General features: G+C 47.4%; 2 protein-coding genes across 2 annotated transcripts; both read right to left on the bottom strand.

The window, feature by feature from the left end:
• Positions 1 to 970: 970 nt before the first annotated feature.
• Positions 971 to 3751, bottom strand: LOC149443189 (uncharacterized). The gene is made up of 4 exons (XM_089655797.1): positions 3649 to 3751; positions 3016 to 3207; positions 2199 to 2393; positions 971 to 1283 (listed from the first exon to the last, which is right to left on the bottom strand). Exons 1-4 carry the CDS (start codon positions 3749 to 3751, stop codon positions 1195 to 1197), a joined length of 579 nt encoding a protein of 192 aa, XP_089511923.1. The 3' UTR covers positions 971 to 1194.
• Positions 3752 to 14181: 10430 nt separating this feature from the next.
• Positions 14182 to 17518, bottom strand: LOC149443188 (CMRF35-like molecule 3). The gene is made up of 2 exons (XM_089655796.1): positions 17272 to 17518; positions 14182 to 14402 (listed from the first exon to the last, which is right to left on the bottom strand). Exons 1-2 carry the CDS (start codon positions 17516 to 17518, stop codon positions 14182 to 14184), a joined length of 468 nt encoding a protein of 155 aa, XP_089511922.1.
• Positions 17519 to 20406: the final 2888 nt, after the last annotated feature.

The raw sequence follows: 20406 nt of genomic DNA, 5'->3' as shown, positions 1-20406 counted from the left end.
CTCTCTCATCTTTGTAAGTGGGAGAACTTGCACCATTGGTGGAGGACTAAATACTTTTTTGCCCCACTGTACATGACATTTTAGCAATTATTAGAGATTCTTCCCTTTTGAGTGACCTTTATTTCTATTTTTTAAAGACGTGGGCTTTAACATGTAGGTAATCTTCCCAGAAACATATTATGATATAATGCGTTTCCATGAATCCTTTATATTCTGAAATTTCCATATATCATGATGGTTTTGTATATTCCCTTGGGTCATCTTAGTGTGGTGACTATATTGTGAGAATTATCGTGACTGTGACTGATATTTCCTCTACTCATAGAGTTCCCAGCTCTGTCCTTTTTGTAAACTTCATTATCATGGTCACTCTATTTGTAACTTTGGATACTGTGCTGTTGCAGCATAATGTTGTATGAATTGTCAAATTATCTGTATATAGATATACATCCTGTTGCTGTTTTCCCTCATGTCCTCTGGGGGCTGGACCTGCTATTGCTCCTTTGTGATTTCACTAGGTCTGGGCTGTCGGTCGGGCTTGATGTGCGGCTGGCTGGCCGCGGTGTCCCTTGTGGCCCCCTTGATAGGGGCCGGACTTCCGCGGCTTGGTAGGGACTTCGTGTTCCTCCCTGGGCAGCTGTGCTGGCCGAGCCCAGTGAGGATGGCCGGACTGATGGCCGGACGTGGTGACGTCATGCACTATGATGCGGACATGCCATGCCTGGGGCGCTGTATAGGCTTTGGTTTATTAGCCGCCCAGTGCCATTCTTTCAGGGTGGTGAAGCCTTGCAGGTTACCAGATCTACTAGCCTTGTGGCATAAACGTTGTCTCGTGTCCTTTGGGGTTGTGGCCGTCTCCTCGCCAGATAAAACTGAGCATAATATTAACATTTTTTGGCAAGATACTTTTTTGAATTCATTGAGATGAATTTATATACTCTGCGAGATGTATAAGATATTAAACTGCCTTTATTTATATTTACACCCTTAGACCTGACTTCTGATGAAAGGCTGGGCCTACTCCTGAGACCCCCAAGTGTTTGACGGGCTGGTCCAGGTGTATTATCCTGTCACATTACCGTGATTGGGAGTCTTCTTCTCTTAGCTGGTATGTCATTGGAGCTGGTAGTATCATAAAAGTGACCACTTGGGGGGTGTTGTTATCCGTCCAACAGAGATGTTTTTTCAACTTTTTCAGCTTTTGAATATCTGAGGGTCTCTTTTTTCTTTGGCAATTGTTGCTTCGTGGGAGGATAGGACCTTTTCCTGTGGAAGGGCTTGATCTGTGACACAAATATTCCTATTAAAGGCAATGCCCAACACATTAGTATCATTACTGGGATGGCTGATCTAGGAGAAAATGTATTTCTCTTGCAATTATATACATATTTTATGATGATCTTTTTGGGGTGTTCCCCAGTATATATTACGTTTACTTTCTTTTTCTTCATTGGTTGATTTTAGACCATTGAGGTTTTGAACTGTCAGCCATTTTTTGTGCCCCCATATCTGGCCTGTCAAGCGGCCTCTTGCCTTGTGGAATATACAGAGGAGGCCCACCCCTTGCATACGGAGGGTTTTACTGCTGCATGGTGCATATTAATATCATATGTAAGTCATATTATGTTAATGTATGATTGTGCTTCTCCCCCCCCCCCTTTTTTATATTTACATGTTGTACTCTGATATATCCAATTTATGTATATTTCTTTTAGATTTTACTACTAAGCCCCTGAGGAAGCGATCCCCCCTATGGGATTCATCTGGTGGTTGTCATGTCTTCAGTCATTAACGTATTCCTTGTATATGGTGGGCAGTGGGACATTGTCTGCGGGGACAGTATAACTATGACATTGTAAACTGCGAGATGTTTTTTCATGACTTATTGTCATAATAAAGTACAAATGATTTTACCAATATGTGTTTGGAATTTCTGTGCCTCTAAAGTCCATTTGCAATCCCTCCTCTGTTTTTTCCCCTTCCAATTTTGACTATTATATGTAGGACATGGCACTTAAATATTACCTAATTTCTGGAAGTGATCTGGCACCCGGATACACTCTAATGTTCCTCCATATTTTATTTGGCTGAGTTCTGGAGTAGTATAGAAAACATCCTCCATATTGTCACACAGCATGGCGACCTTATAAGTATAAGAGGTGACCCAACCCTTTGAGTGGGGACCAATTATGACTTACTTGGTGAGTAGATACAGAAATCCTTAGTGACATTCCAGATGTTGATGCCATTGACTCGTATACATCGGATTTTGCTGTAATTGGGCCGATATCCAGAGGGGCACGTTAGCGCCACTTCCTCATCCCGATCATAATATTTCTTCTCTGGATACATGTTTATATTCTGATATGAATCCACCAACCTCCCACATTTCCCTGGAATAGAGAAGATACAATGGCCATTACTGGGACCACCAAGGTGATCTAATTGGACATCAAAGGTCTGACAAGGTGTGTGAGCAATATAAGACCAAATCACGGTACACACATGGCTGGATGGGACATTAGAGGTGGAGTCATCAGTAGGGTCTCACCAAGAGGTTGTGAAATCACAGACCACCATGAATTCACTGGAGCTCCTAGTAGGGGAATGGTGACACTCATGTGGCCCTCACTGGTGACACAACTGAGATAGATGGTAACAGGGGAGGACAAGTGTAATACAAGGCCAAACTGGAGATAAGCAAGGAACTCTGAGGGTTACTAAATGAATGGTCTGGGGCAGAGGTGCAGAAGATGGGGAACCACAAAGCAAGCAGATGGCTGAGGAGAGGGAGGAGTCAATGGATCAGCTCTTTGTACAAAGTTGGAATGATTTCTGGGTGGATAGACACTTTATTAGCCGAATTGCAGAAAGAGGGTCAATTGATTGAACACCCGGGTACATTCTGAAAGCAGCAAAGAAAACCTTTAAGAAGAAGACAAGATCTCTGACATATACTGTACAGTATGCAGCTCAGCCATATCTTCAGATTTGTGAAAAGTGAACAGATCTCACGTGTACATGGTGCCGGCTCAGGATGAGGATAAAATTGGAAGACCTCCGACTTCTTCACACACGTCAGATGAAACGTCCTGGTCTCGTACTGCTCCTTACATGACACTTTCACCACTTTGTTCTCCTCTATGGTCTCAAAGCCAGGAGGGAAATCCACTATGGAGGCCCAGAGTGGCGTCTTCCTGCAGACTCCTGTGAGGACACCAACAGACCAATATTATTTTTACTTCTGTACCTGTGGGGCCAGGTTGTAAATGATTGGAGAAATAATCATTTTCATTTCCTTGGCAGCTCTGAAATGTCAGGCTGAATGCAGAGAGTTGCAAGGGAAGCCAATGTTCAAAATTGTCACAATAAACCACATTCTATAGGAACACTGTTCACCAAAGCATGGTATACTTTCTTTCACCCACACAAATCTGTCCGTACCAAGAACGGGCCACTTGGTTGTATTTGTTCCCCAGTTCAAAGACTCCCAATCCTCTCTTGCATCAGATATAAGATTTCACCTCCACCCAGCTGAACTGTGAAGGACAAGAGAGAGACAAAAATTCCATTGTATGACCTGACGCCATCATCTGACATAGGAAATGGTTGACCCATACCTCCTACTCCACGTGTATCTACATTTACCAAACTTCACTGATTTTTGAGGGTTCTTATGAGAAAGATCTTCCACCTCCACCCAGCTGGATTGTGAGGACAAGAGTTCTATTGCATGACCTGACCTTATCATCTTACTTAGGAACTAGGTGCTCCATACAGTCTAATCCATGTTTATCTAATTTGGCTAGACTTGACTGATTGTGGGGAGTTCTTCTGAGAAGGACCTTACACCTCAACCCAGTTGGATTTTGAAGGACAGAAGACAGACAAGACTTCCATTGTATGACTTGACCTCCTACTTGACCTCCTACTCTGGAACTGGGTAACCTGTTTCTTCTCCGTGTGTATCTAAGTTTGATCAAACTTGATTTGTTCTTGGGGGTTCTTTTGCCTGACAAACCCACAAATATGAGAATATGGAGATCCTACAGGGGATGCAAATGAGCAAAGACATACAGATACAGAATGAGTGGTAGGATCTTAAATTTTACTGAGTGAACCAGGAGGACATTCCAGCTGTTTGTATGGTGGGCAGCAAGAGACAAACAAGAGTTCCATTGTATGACCTGACCTCATCATCTGACATAGGATCTAAATGACCCGTACCTCCTACTCCATTGTATCTACATTTAACTTCACTGATTTTGGGGGGTTTGTCTTAGAAGGATCTTCCACCTCCACCCAGCTAGATTGTGAGGATAAAAGTTCTACTGTTTGACCTGACCTTATCATCTGACATGGGAACGGGATGACCCATACCTTCTACTCCATGTGTACCTAAGTTTACCAAACTTGACTGATTTTTAGGGGTTCTTATGAGAAGGACCTTCCACCTCCACCCAGTTGGATTGTGAGGGACAAGAGAGAGAAAAAAGTTCCGTTGTATGACCTGACTTCATGTTCTGGCATAGAAACTGAAAGACTTGTACCTCCTGCTCTATCCGTATCTAACTTTATCAAAATTGACAGATTCTTGGGGGTTCTTCTGTCATATAGAAACATGAGAATGTAGAGATCCTAGAGGGGACCCAAAAGGACAAAGATTTACACAGATACAGAATGAGTGATAGGATGTTCAGTTTTACTAATTGGACCTGGAGGACCTTCCACCTTCTTCCCGCTGGATTGTGAGGGGCAAGAGACAAAATAGAGTTCCATTGCATGACCTGACCTCGTCTTCTGGCATAAAATCTGGATGCCCCACACCTCCTACTTTATGTGAATCTAACTTTATGAAACTGGATGGATTCTTGGGGGGTCTTCTTCTGGCAGATGAGCCTACAAACATGAGAATGTAGAGATCATGGAGGGGACACAAATGGGCAAAGATTTACACAGATGCAGAATGGGCAGTGGAATATTTTACTGATTGGATTTAAAGGACCTTCCACCTTCATCTAGCTGGATTGTGAAGGATAAGAGACAGACAGGAGTTCCATTGCATGACCCAACCTCATTTCTGGCATAGAAACTGGGGGCTTGTACCTCTACCATTCGTAAGTTTACCAAACTTCTGCCAAACAATCCCATCAAAAGGGATGAGATCCCAGAGGTGATCCAGATGGATGAAGATTTATAAAGATACAGAATGAGCAGGACAATATTCCAATGTGCTGATTGGACCAAACTATGAATTCACGTGTTCCATCCTTTAAGTTGTTCATGGAGTTTATGGTGCCCACTAGGGTTCTACTCAGATATCTCATAGTTCAGTCTGTAGGGATCCCAAGAGGTGGCCCAGGTATTTATATCCATGGGTTTCCACTGGAAATGGGCAGTTTTTGAGGGGATTCACCTCTATTTTATCCAGATTAATTTACAATGTTGCAATATTTATCCAACATTGAGAATGTTTTGGATTGATATTAAAGTGTATCTAAACCCAAGAGGAAAATTGTCACCTATTGCAGCTTGCAAGCCCTCAGAGGTGTTGGCTGCATTCATTTTTGTGTTGAAGCATTTTTTTTGCTTTTCATCCAGTGATCCTGCCAGAATTGCACTTCCTGGCTGTGGTTCACTTCTGTGACACATTTTTATCTGACAACAGGTTAAAGCCCATTGTCGGCTGACATCACCGAGCCAGCCCAGGCTCTGCAAAGATCCCAATCATATTGTCGGGATCCACTCAGATACCGAACTGGTAGCTTGCTCACCCCTTAGTGAGCTGCTGAGATACTGACTTGCCCCTCCACGTCCCGGAACTGCAGTGAGCGCTTGAGGAGCACAACAGAGAGCTGGTGACTGACAGTCACTGCCTCTCTGCACACTAAAGAACGAGAGCTGAGCGATCAACAGTGTTTGATCGCTCAGTTCTCAGTCTTAGAGGTGGCGTGGGAAAGATGCAGCTGGGATCCATGCTGCATCCACCAAGGTGAGTATGAATGTTTGTTTTCTTTTGATGCTGAACTTCTCTTTTAAAGGAAATGTATTGCGGTGTAAAGGAGAGAAGTGAGTGGAACAGAAACACAGCTGAGAAAAGGGAAGGAAACCAGACAAGCTGGTGAGTGAGCTGGAAGCGTATTTCTACTATTTCTGTCAAATTTGAGAAAACCCCTTTTGTATGTTTCTTAGGAGTTCCAATTCACACAGCAAAAAAAGTTTAAAAATATCTTACCTTTTAGATGTTTCTAAGGAGGTGTCATGGCCGACGTCAAGTTTTTTAGAACAATGTTCGAGTGATTCTGTCCCAAATCCATCCTTTTTTAGCATACAATGGAAGAAGCCCCGCCTCTACCCCTCCAACCCTTTGTTAGGACTGATAGTGTTCAAATCTAGTTACGAATGATAATGAGATCTGCCAGCACAGTACAGACAGGGCTAATGATGGAAAACACAGCTTCCCCCCCCCCCCCTTACACACAATGATTATTATGTTGGATTTTTCCTCACTAGAGGATCCAGAACAAAGCATCTAAAACAGTTCTTATTAATGGGAAGCTGCGTGACTAGGGACAGGGACCAAATATAAGGAAGGTGTTCCCCCACCAGGAATTAAATTATATATTATATTATATTATACATTACACTTATTTCTAATGGACATCTCTATTGTCTGCTGCCTGCCCTGACCTCAGCTATGTGTAACAGATACCTCTGCTGCCTACCCTGGCCTTTGATACATTTGAAGGATACTTCTGTCTGTTGCCTGTGCTGACCTTAGCTACATTTATTAGATACCACTACTGTATGCTGCCTTCACTGACCTTACCTACATTTAATGGATACCTCTACTGTGTGCTGCCTTCACTGACCTTGGCTACATTTAATGGATACCTCTACCGTCTGCTCCCTGCGCTGACCGTAGCTACATTTAATGGATACCTCTACTGTCTGCTGCCTGCACTGACTTTACCTACATTTATTAGATACCACTACTGTCTGTTGCCTGCCCTGACCTTACCTACATTTAATGGATACCTCTACTGTCTGCTGCCTGCACTGACCTTACCTACATTTATTAGATACCACTACTGTCTGTTGCCTGCCCTGACCTTACCTACATTTAACGGATACCTCTACTGTCTGCTGCCTGCACTGACCTTAGCTACATTTAATGGATACCTCTACTGTCTGTTGCCTGCCCTGACCTTACCTACATTTAATGGATACTTCTACTGTCTGCTGCCTGCACTGACCTTAGCTACATTTAATGGATACCTCTACTGTCTGCTGCCTGCACTGACCTTAGCTACATTTAATGGATACCTCTACTGTCTGCTGCCTGCACTGACCTTAGCTACATTTAATGGATACCTCTACTGTCTGCTGCCTGCACTGACCTTAGCTACATTTAATGGATACCTCTACTGTCTGCTGCCTGCACTGACCTTAGCTACATTTAATGGATACCTCTACTGTGTGCTGCCTGCACTGACCTTAGCTACATTTAATGGATACCTCTACTGTGTGCTGCCTGCACTAACCTTGGCTATATTTAACCCCTTGACCCTAACGTCACACAAATATGCGGCCTCACAGAGCCGGGCTTTTTTCTGTGGGGCCGCATTTTTGCGTACCTGTCTTGTGCTGGGAGTGTGCCACACAGTGCGCTCCCAGCACAAAGACCGGGGTGTCACTGAGAGCCCCGGGTCCAAAAAAACAACAACTGCTTGTTAGAAAAAAAAGTTAAATAAATACATAAAAAAAAAAGAGAATTGAAAATACCTAGATGAAGGTTTGATCTAGTAGAGTGTCGGGGTTAGTGTTTGGGTCAAAGGTCAGGGTCAAAGGTCAAAGTCAAAGATCAGGGTCAAAGATCAGGATTAAAAAAAAACAAAATTGGTGTCAGTGTGTTCTAGGTAAAAAAACAAAACGAAAACCAAAATGCGCACTATTGTTTCCGGGCTGTTCTGTGGGTACAAACAACAAATAACACACATATATGGTGTCGCTGCGATCGTCAGGAGCTGGAGAATTTATTTTGGGTTGCTCTGTGGTGGTGGGTTATGGTAGTAACAAGAAACACACAGATAAATTACAAAAAGAAATGTCTGTCTGCTTCCTGCCCTGACATTGGCTATATGTAACACATACATCTTCTGCCTGCTTCCTGCCCTGACCTTGGCTATATGTAACACATACATCTTCTGCCTGCTTCCTGCCCTGACCTTGGCTATATGTAACACATAAATCTTCTGTCTGCTTCCTGCCCTGACCTTGGCTATATGTAACACATACATCTTCTGCCTGCTTCCTGCCCTGACCTTGGCTATATGTAACACATACATCTTCTGCCTGCTTCCTGCCCTGACCTTGGCTATATGTAACACATACATCTTCTGCCTGCTTCCTGCCCTGACCTTGGCTATATGTAACACATACATCTTCTGCCTGCTTCCTGCCCTGACCTTGGCTATATGTAACACATACATCTTCTGCCTGCTTCCTGCCCCGACCTTGGTTATATGTAACACATACATCTTCTGTCTGCTTCCTGCCCTTCCCAACCAATGACACCACAAAGCTCCTAACTCACTCCCTGGTCACCTCTCACTTCAACTACTACAACTCCCTCCTCACTAGATCACCTTTACATAGGGTACCCCCTCCAGTCCATCATGAATGCTGCCGCCAGACTCATCCAACGTACCAACCATTCAGTGTCCTCCACCCCCCTCTGCAATCCCTCCACTGGCCTCCATTCAGTGTCCTGCACCCCTCTCTGCCAATCCCTCCACTGGCCTCCATTCAGTGTCCTCCACCCCTCTCTGCCAATCCCTCCACTGGCCTCCATTCAGTGTTCACCCCTCTCTCCCAACCCGGTGCCTTAGAGCTTACAATACAGGAGGAATCAGGGGCCCTGTCCTGTCTGTCCTCGTGTTGTAAAGTACCGAGCAAACTGTCGGCTTTATATAAATCTGTATAATAATATCACTGAATGTCAGAACCACCAGCCAGTGTCCCTGATCACCACACCAGTCCCAGTGTCCCCGATCACCTCCACACCAGTCCCAGTGTCCCTGATCACCACACCAGTCCCAGTGTCCCTGATCACCACACCAGTCCCAGTGTCCCTGATCACCACACCAGTCCCAGTGTCCCCGATCACCTCCACACCAGTCCCAGTGTCCCCGATCACCACACCAGTCCCAGTGTCCCCGATCACCACCACACCAGTCCCAGTGTCCCTGATCACCACCACACCAGTCCCAGTGTCCCTGATCACCCCCACACCAGTCCCAGTGTCCCTGATCACCACACCAGTCCCAGTGTCCCCGATCACCACACCAGTCCCAGTGTCCCTGATCACCACCACACCAGTCCCAGTGTCCCTGATCACCCCCACACCAGTCCCAGTGTCCCCGATCACCACACCAGTCCCAGTGTCCCCGATCACCACACCAGTCCCAGTGTCCCTGATCACCACCACACCAGTCCCAGTGTCCCCGATCACCACACCAGTCCCAGTGTCCCCGATCACCACCACACCAGTCCCAGTGTCCCCGATCACCTCCACACCAGTCCCAGTGTCCCTGATCACCTCCACACCAGCCAGTGTCCCTGATCACCACACCAGTCCCAGTGTCCCTGATCACCACACCAGTCCCAGTGTCCTTGATCACCACACCAGTCCCAGTGTCCCTGATCACCACACCAGTCCCAGTGTCCCTGATCACCACCACACCAGTCCCAGTGTCCCTGATCACCGCACCAGTCCCAGTGTCCCTGATCACCGTACCAGTCCCAGTGTCCCTGATCACCACCACACCAGTCCCAGTGTCCCTGATCACCTCCACACCAGTCCCAGTGTCCCTGATCACCCCCACACCAGTCCCAGTGTCCCTGATCACCACCACACCAGTCCCAGTGTCACTGATCACCTCCACACCAGTCCCAGTGTCCCTGATCACCTCCACACCAGTTCCAGTGTCCCTGATCACCACACCAGTCCCAGTGTCCCTGATCACCCCCACACCAGTCCCAGTGTCCCCGATCACCCCCACACCAGTCCCAGTGTCCCCGATCACCCCCACACCAGTCCCAGTGTCCCCGATCACCCCCACACCAGTCCCAGTGTCCCCGATCACCCCCACACCAGTCCCAGTGTCCCCGATCACCTCCACACCAGTCCCAGTGTCCCCGATCACCCCCACACCAGTCCCAGTGTCCCTGATCACCCCCACACCAGTCCCAGTGTCCCCGATCACCACCACACCAGTCCCAGTGTCCCCGATCACCACCACACCAGTCCCAGTGTCCCCGATCACCCCCACACCAGTCCCAGTGTCCCTGATCACCACCACACCAGTCCCAGTGTCCCTGATCACCCCCACACCAGTCCCAGTGTCCCTGATCACCACACCAGTCCCAGTGTCCCTGATCACCCCCACACCAGTCCCAGTGTCCCCGATCACCCCCACACCAGTCCCAGTGTCCCTGATCACCCCCACACCAGTCCCAGTGTCCCTGATCACCAGCCAGTCCTGGTCTCACCAAGTGGACTCAGTCACATGTGCAGTGACATCACTGGGTATACATTGAAGTACATGAATGAGGTGGAAACGTTGTATTGAAGAATTTCATGTTGATGGGGAACCAGAGAAGGGGAAATATAAGCTGATTAAACTCCAGCTTTGAAGTGGTTGTGAACCCTTCATACACCCAGCAAAGTGGTACACAGAGCATAAACAAATCCTCCTACATAAGATGTACCTCTTTATCTGCAGCCCTGCTGCCCTCTACACAGACTCATAGGGCAGCACAGCGGCTAAATGGTTAGCACTTCCTCCTGGCAGTACTAGGGTCGTTGGTTCAAATCCCAACTACAGCACCACCTGCCTGGAGTTTGTATGTTCTCCCCGTGCCTGCGTGGGTTTCCTCCGGGTACTCCGGTTTCCTCCCACACTCCAAAGACATACTGGTAGGTTAATTGGCTCCTGTCTAAATTGTCCCTAGTATGTGTATGTATGAATGTGAGTTAGGGACCTTAGATTGTACGCCCCTTGATGGTTAGGGACCTTAGATTGTACGCCCCTTGATGGTTAGGGACCTTAGATTGTACACCCCTTGATGGTTAGGGACCTTAGATTGTACGCCCCTTGAGGGTTAGGGACCTTAGATTGTACACCCCTTGATGGTTAGGGACCCATGTGAATGTACAATATATATGTAAAGTGCTACGTAACTTGATGGCGCTATATAAGTACCTCGAATAAATAAATAAAATAGGGAAACATGCACACCTGAGGCTGTCAATCACCTGCTGTGTGCTGGAGGGGAGGCATCTCCTGTGATTGTCTGGTTTCAGCACAAACTGACAGAAGTGACTTGTGCAGAGAGAGGAGGGATCAGATAGGAACCACACTCTGCTTTGAATTGAGGCAAGTACACACTATAGAAGGATCTGCTCTGTTCATTTTTCATTTCAGAGGCTTACAGCCACTTTACACTATTTTCTATTCTATCAATAGATAGTTTTGTATCTGTTTGTGGTGTCTGAGCTGAGCTGCCTCGTGGTTTCCTGTGATGACGGGGACATTTCACAGACCTCAGATGTGTGACTTCCCATCAGCATTGTTATTTACAGCAATGATTACTGATATCTTCTACCAATAACCAGGAGACGTCTCTGGATTCCTCTTCTTACCATATTCCCCTCCATCACCGTTGTCCTCCATGTATGATCTATTATTAATAATATCTCAGACCCATTTGGGAAGAATTTCCATTCTTTGATTCACAATGGAAACCAAAGAAATCAATGAACCTTCCAGAACACTGTGGTTGGAGTTGGGCCCCCCAACCCAGACAGTGATGAAGAGAGAAAACCCAGATCACATCCTGGACTAATCCAACATCAGTCTGCTCAGTGATGGTGGTGGTGGCATTGTGTGACATCATTGAGACAATAAAACCCAACAATGAAGAAGACATTACCTGGGAGTGCGCATGCGCGGCCGGCGGGACGGACATGTCCCGATAGAGCTCCGTCTCCCCGTTGGGTGACAGAGCCTCTAAGCAGCGGATCCCGGCCCGCGATTTACAGCGGAGGGACCGGATCTTCAAGGTGGGCCCCCCCTGACCTGAACTGCCCCACTCAGCAGCGGATCCATAGCTGCGGGGCTTGCATATCTGACAGGCTCCGTCCCCACAGTGAGCCGATTACTGGCCCCCCCACTGACCGGAGCCTGCACGGAGGCAGAGAAGAGAACGGGGGCTGAGGAATATATAACAGCCCCCCCCCCCTGGCAAGTGACAAAAATGGTTAAGGGGCACCCCGGCACCAGGCCCCCCCTCCAACTAAAACAATAAAGGAGGCCCTAGCAAAGGCCTCAACAAAGATGGCCACCGCCCCAGCACATTCCAATAAGAAGACAGCAGTGACATATGCAGCTTTACTGGATTCGCAGGCCAGCCATCCCTGCACATCTGAGGGTGAGTCTGACATTGACACGGACACCCCTGTCCACGCTTTGACATCTGACCTTTCACCCCTGACCTATTGGCACGATTTGAAAAAATGCTGCACAAAGCTCTGAGGCAAACTTCTGACCGCATCATCGCTACACTATCTAGGGAAATCCGTGAACTAGGACAACGCACTGCGGACCTAGAACAGAGAGTGGACGGTGTTGACGCCTCGCTTCAGACACAAGTGGATGACCTTGACCTTCTGCGTGACAAAAACGCAACACTACAAACACGACTAGAGGACTTTGAAAACCGAGCAAGGCGCTCGAATTTGCGTGTCCGCGGCCTTCCGGAAACAATCGTCGACGTCCAATCAATGGTAACAGCTCTATTTCAGGAGCTTGCCCCAGCTATCCCAATTGAGAGATTGGAAATACATAGAGTCCACAGGACGCTAGCCCCACGCCGCACAGAAGGTCCACCACGTGACATTATAGCAAAGCTCCACTTTTTCCGCACTAAGGAGCAACTCCTACAAGCGGCTCGTTCTAGAGAATCTCTGCAGTTCCAGGGCCACACTTACCAACTATTCCAAGATCTATGCCCCACAACTATTGCCAAGCGCAGGGCTATGAAACCTCACCTACAGGCACTTCAACAACACGGTATACCGTATAGGTGGAGCTTCCCCTTTCCAGTGCGGTTCCGGTACCAGACCCGAGATTACATCTGTAAGACACCAGAAGAGCTACTGGATATCCTGCGGATCCTGAAGTTACACTCCCCAGCAACACCGTCAGAGAGTACTAAACGGAGGTCTACGTCCTGCTCGCCGTGGAAATCCTATCCCCCATGTACAAATGAAGGTCAACTCAGCCTCCATAAACGAGGGCGTTTCTCGTCAGCAGGCCTGTCTTCACAAGACACCATGGACTGATTCTCGTCCCACCCTTTTTTTTTTTTTTTTCCTCCTGCCACACGCACCAGGCGGTGTACCTTTTTGATCACCATCGAGGTTCTCACCCGTGATGTTCTTTCTCTCTCTCCCTGTTGAATTATGGTTGCCCCATATGTTGTTTAATATTTGTTTGTATTTGGGTGCCTCGGCTCCGGCAGCATGGAATGTCGCATTTCCCCTTCCATATGGATTAACCCGTGCAACCAGTGCTGACCTAGCCTAGGACCCCCCGAATTTTTCAGATGTTTTTCCACCTGTTCTTCTTCCGGGATCCCGCTATTGTACATTTATGTTAATACTGTCATCCCCGCGGTCCGCGTATCTGCGTGCGCACTCCACTCTAGCCCCTGTGTTATTGGCTATTTAATAGCACTTGGGCTACTATCGCTCCCTGGTTCACCCTGACTTTGGGTGTCCCGGGGACCACCTTTTAGGCCTTAAATGGTCCCCTATATTCCTTCTTCTTTGTTACCTCTCCCTCACCGTACCCCTTTTCCTCCCCCCCACTATGACTCCATGACTTTGCGCTACCTCTCCTGCGAATTATCCACCTCCTACAGCAATTGTCAGACTCCATCCCAGTTGGTGGTGCCATACTATTCAATCTACTACACGCTCTCCCCATGGGCTCGTTAAATATCCCCACCCTGAATGTACAGGGTCTTAATATACCACAGAAACGTAATAAGGCTTTCCGCACTTTTGCAACACTTAAAGCTCACGTGGTCTGTCTACAGGAAACACACTATACTCTAAACTCCACCCCTAAGTCTTTCGGCCCCCGTTATCCTCAGGTCTATACAGCCTCCGCCACCACCAAACGTAGAGGGGTACTGATTGCTTTCCATCACACTACACCTTAGAACACATCCTAAGGACTTTCCATAAACATCTGTCACAACTTTATTCTTCCTCTGCACTCTTTGACCCCACACAAGCTGATACCCTTCTAACCTCCATCTCCTTCCCAAGCCTGTCAGAGTGCCAATTAGCGACGTTAGAGCAACCCATCTCCCCAGCCAAAACCTTAAATGCCTAAAACCTCGTAAGCGCCCAGGACCGGACAGTTTCTCAGCCACTTACTACAAAAAATTTGCCCATCTCCTTACACCCATCCTTACCAATGCTTTTAACGCCTTACTATCTGGCCATATCTTCAACCATGAAACCGTACAAGCGAACATTTCAATGATCCCAAAACCAAATTCAGATGACACGCAGTGGTCCAATTATAGGCCAATCTCTCTCCTTAATATTGATATCAAACTGTTAGCAAAAATCCTTTCTTCACGCCTTAATTTGTGTATTGGCTCTCTAATTCATAATGACCAAGTGGGCTTTATCCCAACTAGACAGGCTGGAGATAACATCAGACGTGCATCTCTCCTAGCAAATTTAGCCAAATCTCGCAACATTCCCACCTGTTTCTTGTCTTTGGACATCCGGAAAGCATTTGATACAGTTTCATGGCCATACCTTAACTACATTCTACAAAGTTGGGGTTTTGGTCCACACTTTTTAACCTGGATCTTCTCGCTGTATCAAGAGCCCTCGGCCAGGATTAGGTATCTGGGACATAGGTCAGCCCAGTTCCCAATTTCCCGAGGCACGAGACAGGGCTGTCCTCTGTCCCCCCTGCTCTTTGCCCTGGCCATAGAACCTTTTGCCCTCTTAATTAGGGCTAGCCCGGATGTCTGAGGACTTGAAATAGGGGGCACTCATCACAAATTATGTCTCTTTGCGGATGACGTCTTACTTTTTCTTACATCTCCCTTGACCTCCTCTCCCTCCCTACTCCGGCTTCTCGAGACATTTGGCTCGCTCTCCGGACTTATAATTAACCCAAATAAATCAACGGCTCTCAACATTTCTCTTCCCCCAAAGGAGCTGGCCCATCTGAAACAGATCCTACCATTTCCCTGGTCACAACGCCATATCCCCTTTTTGGGAATCAAATTGACCCCTAATTTATCAGACCTTTATGCGGCTATCTACTCTCTGATGCTACACCACCTTTCTGCTCTTCTGACCAAATGGTCCTCCCTCCCCCTCGCATGGCTAGGCAGAATTGCAGTTATAAAGATGTCAATCCTCCCAAAAATGCTATACCTGTTTAGAGTCCTCCCAGTCCCAGTCCCCCCTTACTACCTCCGCATACTGCAACGCCGCATTTCCTCCTATGTCTGGGGCAATACCCGTCCTCGTATACTTCGCTCCACCCTGTATTGCTCTAAACTCCATGGAGGTCTAGGCCTTCCCGATATAGGCAAATATTACCAAGCAGCACACCTAGCGCAGTTGCCTAAATATCATGCGACCTTTGAAATCCCTCAATGGGTTGTCCTGGAATCGATTGAGTGCGACCCCCTTTCCACCGCTAACTTACTTTGGTTAAGGCCAATGGATCGCCATTCTATAACCAACCCCATCACCCTCCACTTTTTATCTTTATGGGACAAGCTGAAAACTCATTATCTCCTCCAATCACCACATAATCCTATGCTCTCGTTTATTCGAAACCCAGCCTTCCCCCCAGCCTGGCTGACGCCTCTTTCATTCAAAGCATGGACCTCTGCTAACCTGCTCCGTACACACCATTTCCTACAGAGGAATAAGTTTAAATCCTTTGCCTCGCTACGGGAAACATATAGCCTCCCAGCTTCCGAAATTTTGAGATACTTGCAATTATGACACTTCTATGCCCCCTACGCAACACAAACCATTCAACCTAACACCATGTCTCTTTTTGAACAGTCGTGCCATAACGACCCACACCGACGTGGTCTCATTTCAAGCCTATATACCCTCCTCACGACTCCGGCTACCGCATCCCCCCCTCCCTATACCCATAGGTGGGAGATGGATTTAGATAGACAATTGGATTTATCTGCTTGGGACCGCATCTGGGCCAATACAAAATCATCATCACAGAACATTGTGGCGCTAGAAACAAACTATAAAGTCTTAACACGCTGGTATTTGGTCCCAGCAAGAGTCACGAAATACACCCCTGACTACTCGCCCAACTGTTTTAGAGGCTGTTCAGACATAGGATCACATTACCATATGTGGTGGGATTGCCCGGTAGCTCATACCTTCTGGGTTGAAATTTTCTCCATGCTATCCACACTTAGCACTACCACGCTGCGACCCGATCCGGCAATGGCCCTACTCAATCAACGCCCTCCTGGTATCTCCAGTTCGCATTTCAAACTCCTCATGCAAGTCACTACGGCTGCCAAGCAGGTTATAGCGAAATCCTGGAAATCCCCCACCCTAAGTGTTACAGCTGTTAAAACCAGAATAACACAAGCCATGATACATGCAAAGGTGGAAGCCACAATCCTAGACACGATCCCTAAATTCTTACATATTTGGAGTCCCTGGGTAGAGCGTTTCCTCCCACCTAACTTTGACAAATCACTTCTTCTCCCTTGATTTGTATACTGGGCACCCTAGATACTGCCAATAATACTCCTCATGCAGTGCATAGGTGTTGCCATTTTCTCAATTGACGCACACAGAGTCATTATTGCTGTTCCTCCCTCCCCCCCTCCCTTTCTTCCCACCCCTGTTTGACCCTCCTCTACATTTCCCCATTCCACTATAAAGTTCCAGTTAGACATTACCCTCAATGGTCAAACTTACAACATTCTTTGTTAATAATCTCTAATCATTTGTTACTATTAGCAATGTATTGACATTGATGCTGCATCTTTTACTTTTTGTCTTTTGCAATCAGTTCAAAGCTCAATGTACCTTGGTAATGTCTACCTGTTTTTGTCACATTGTTTACATTGTTTAATTGTTAATAAAATGTTTGAACAAGAAGAAGACATTACCTTGGAGGACGGTCACCCTCACGCGGTGCATATCATCAATCCCAATTTGTTCAATCCCACAGTGGTACGTGTCAGAATCTTCCGGCCTCATTCGTCTTCCGGTGATGGTAAATTTGAGCAATGATGGATTGTCCTCTATGGAATATCGATCTTCGGATGGCCCAGCAGTCGATTTGATAAGGATGGCACAGGACTTCCAGTAGTCACCTTTACACCAATACTTCACATAAGATTCAAAGCCGCGCATGTAATCACATGTCACAGATAACTCCTCTCCGTAACTGACAGTGACTTCCGTGGGGCCCCCTACGGCCTCGGATCCTACTGTGAAAAGAGAGAACATCACTTTAATGTCTCTGTAATGTCACCTTGTATGGTTCTCCTCCAAAAGTACCATTTGTTAGTCCAAGCCTGTAGATAGTAATGTAGGTCAACACACTGACCACCCTTTGAACAGAAATTCTCTCTGAGAGACCAGGGCCCCTATTGCTTTTCAGAGGAAATTAGTAATATCTCCCACTGTTGGAGGAGGTACTGGGCTCCATTCCCGAATGCAGATCGCATGCGATATTTAGGTGATCTGGCACATTTTCCCCAAATATCACATGCAATGCTGAAAATGTCAATTCACATTACCTCAAAAAGCCAAAATGTTTGGTAAATACCACAATTCAATTCACTAAAGGAAATAAACAAATAAATGCATGTGTAAATCAGGGCTGGATCTAGCCTGTGTGATGTGGGGGTGCAGGAAAAAATGTCAGGGGGAAAGATAATGTCAGATAGTGGGGTCGTATACAGGGGCTCAGCAGGGCAGAGGTTAGGATCAGAAAAGAGGCCAGTGTACGTGGGGTTATCAGAGAAGAGGACAGTGTACGTGGGGTTATCAGAGAAGAGGACAGTGTACGTGGGGTTATCAGAGAAGAGGACAGTGTACGTGGGGTTATCAGAGAAGAGGACGGTGTACGTGGGGTTATCAGAGAAGAGGACGGTGTACGTGGGGTTATCAGAGAAGAGGACAGTGTACGTGGGGTTATATCAGAGAAGAGGACAGTGTACATGGGGTTATATCAGAGAAGAGGATAGTGTACGTGGGGTTATCAGAGAAGAGGACAGCGTACGTGGGGTTATCAGAGAAAAGGACAGCGTACGTGGGGTTATCAGAGAAGAGGACGGTGTACGTGGGGTTATCAGAGAAGAGGACAGAGTACGTGGGGTTATCAGAGAAGAGGACGGCGTCCGTGGGGTTATATCAGAGAAGAGGACAGTGTACGTGGGGTTATCAGAGAAGAGGACAGTGTACGTGGGGTTATCAGAGAAGAGGACAGCGTACGTGGGGTTATATCAGAGAAGAGGACAGTGTACGTGGGGTTATCAGAGAAGAGGACAGCGTACGTGGGGTTATCAGAGAAGAGGACAGTGTACGTGGGGTTATCAGAGAAGAGGACAGTGTACGTGGGGTTATATCAGAGAAGAGGACAGTGTACATGGGGTTATATCAGAGAAGAGGACAGCGTACGTGGGGTTATATCAGAGAAGAGGACAGTGTACATGGGGTTATATCAGAGAAGAGGATAGTGTACGTGGGGTTATCAGAGAAGAGGACAGTGTACGTGGGGTTATCAGAGAAGAGGACAGAGTACGTGGGGTTATGAGAGAAGAGGACAGTGTACGTGGGCTTATCAGAGAAGAGGACGGTGTACGTGGGGTTATCAGAGAAGAGGACAGCGTACGTGGGGTTATCAGAGAAGAGGACAGCGTACGTGGGGTTATCAGAGAAGAGGACAGCGTATGTGGGGTTATATCAGAGAAGAGGACAGTGTACGTGGGGTTATCAGAGAAGAGGACAGCGTACGTGGGGTTATCAGAGAAGAGGACAGCGTACGTGGGGTTATCAGAGAAGAGGACAGTGTATGTGGGGTTATCAGAGAAGAGGACAGTGTACGTGGGGTTATCAGAGAAGAGGACAGTGTACGTGGGGTTATATCAGAGAAGAGGATAGTGTACGTGGGGTTATCAGAGAAGAGGACAGAGTACGTGGGACAGTGTACGTGGGGTACGTGGGGTTATCAGAGAAGAGGACAGCGTACGTGGGGTTATCAGAGAAGAGGACGGTGTACGTGGGGTTATCAGAGAAGAGGACGGTGTACGTGGGGTTATATCAGAGAAGAGGACAGTGTACGTGGGGTTATATCAGAGAAGAGGACAGAGTACGTGGGACAGTGTACGTGGGGTACGTGGGGTTATCAGAGAAGAGGACAGCGTACAGCTGGACAGTATACAAGAGTCAGTAAGGTAGTGTAAAGGGGGTCAGCAGAGTAGAGGACAGGGATCAGCAGAGTGGAGAAAAGGGGTTATAAGGTCAACAGGATTAAGGTCAGGGGTCAGCAGTGCAGAGGACAGGGGTTAGCAGGGCAGTGTAAAAGGGTCAGCAGGGCAGAAGACAATGGTCAGCAGAGAAGAGGACAGGGTCACTGCTGGCAAAGCACTCAGCAGGTCTCCTCCCTTCCCAACACTGCAAACAGCCTGGATACTCAGAGCTCCTCCACACCACAGCACATAGCTGACATTGGATTCCTTTACACAGCCTCCATCTGCACTATGTGCTATGAGGGGAGGAGAAGATCTCTTGAGTGCCTTCATTTCATGGCTCACCCCAAAAAAAAAAAATCATCACACATCGTATTATCCTCAAATTTCCCATCTTAGCAGAAAATCTCCCTGCCAAATCCCCCCTCCCAGCACAAATCCTATCCCCTTACCCCCCCAGCATAACCCATTCCCCCTCCTAGCACAATCCCCTCCAAATTACTTCTCCCAGCACAAATTCTCCTTCCCCACCCAAGACCCCCCAAAATTCTCCTTCATAGCACACATCCTCCCCAGCCCTCCCCTCTTAGCTCAAATCCCCCCCCCCCCGAAAAAAGAACCTCTTAGCCCAAATCCCTCTACCCCCAGTCCCCCCTCCTAGCACATATCCAACCAAACTCCCTCCTTGCAGAAATTCCTTCCCAATCACCCCACCTAGCATATATCCCCCCAATCCCCCCTCCAAACACATATCTCCCTGAATCCCCCCCCTCCAAGACCTGGCATATCCCTCCCCCCAATCCCCCCTCCAAACCAAGACTCATC

This window comes from Staurois parvus, unplaced genomic scaffold (assembly GCF_062004578.1).
Source record: "Staurois parvus isolate SC_StPar_1 unplaced genomic scaffold, SC_StPar_1.0 ptg000873l, whole genome shotgun sequence".
Taxonomy (NCBI): domain Eukaryota; kingdom Metazoa; phylum Chordata; class Amphibia; order Anura; family Ranidae; genus Staurois; species Staurois parvus.
Note: the sequence above shows the minus strand (reverse complement) of the source record. Positions and strands in the feature narration are given on the sequence as shown.

What these genes read in the sequence shown, in the direction of transcription:
- LOC149443188 (XM_089655796.1), bottom strand. Translation starts at nt 17,518, where the DNA reads ATGCGCGGCTTTGAATCTTATGTGAAGTATTGGTGTAAAGGTGACTAC. An exon ending in GAGGGTGACCGTCCTCCAAG is followed by an intron (nt 14,403 to 17,271) that starts GTAATGTCTTCT and finishes GCACTCTGACAG; the next exon opens with GCTTGGGAAGGAGATGGAGG.
- LOC149443189 (XM_089655797.1), bottom strand. Translation starts at nt 3,751, where the DNA reads ATGATAAGGTCAGGTCATGCAATAGAACTCTTGTCCTCACAATCCAGC. An exon ending in TCAAAAATCAGTGAAGTTTG is followed by an intron (nt 3,208 to 3,648) that starts GTAAATGTAGAT and finishes GTGTCCTCACAG; the next exon opens with GAGTCTGCAGGAAGACGCCA. An exon ending in TTTCTGTATCTACTCACCAA is followed by an intron (nt 1,284 to 2,198) that starts GTAAGTCATAAT and finishes TTTGTGTCACAG; the next exon opens with ATCAAGCCCTTCCACAGGAA.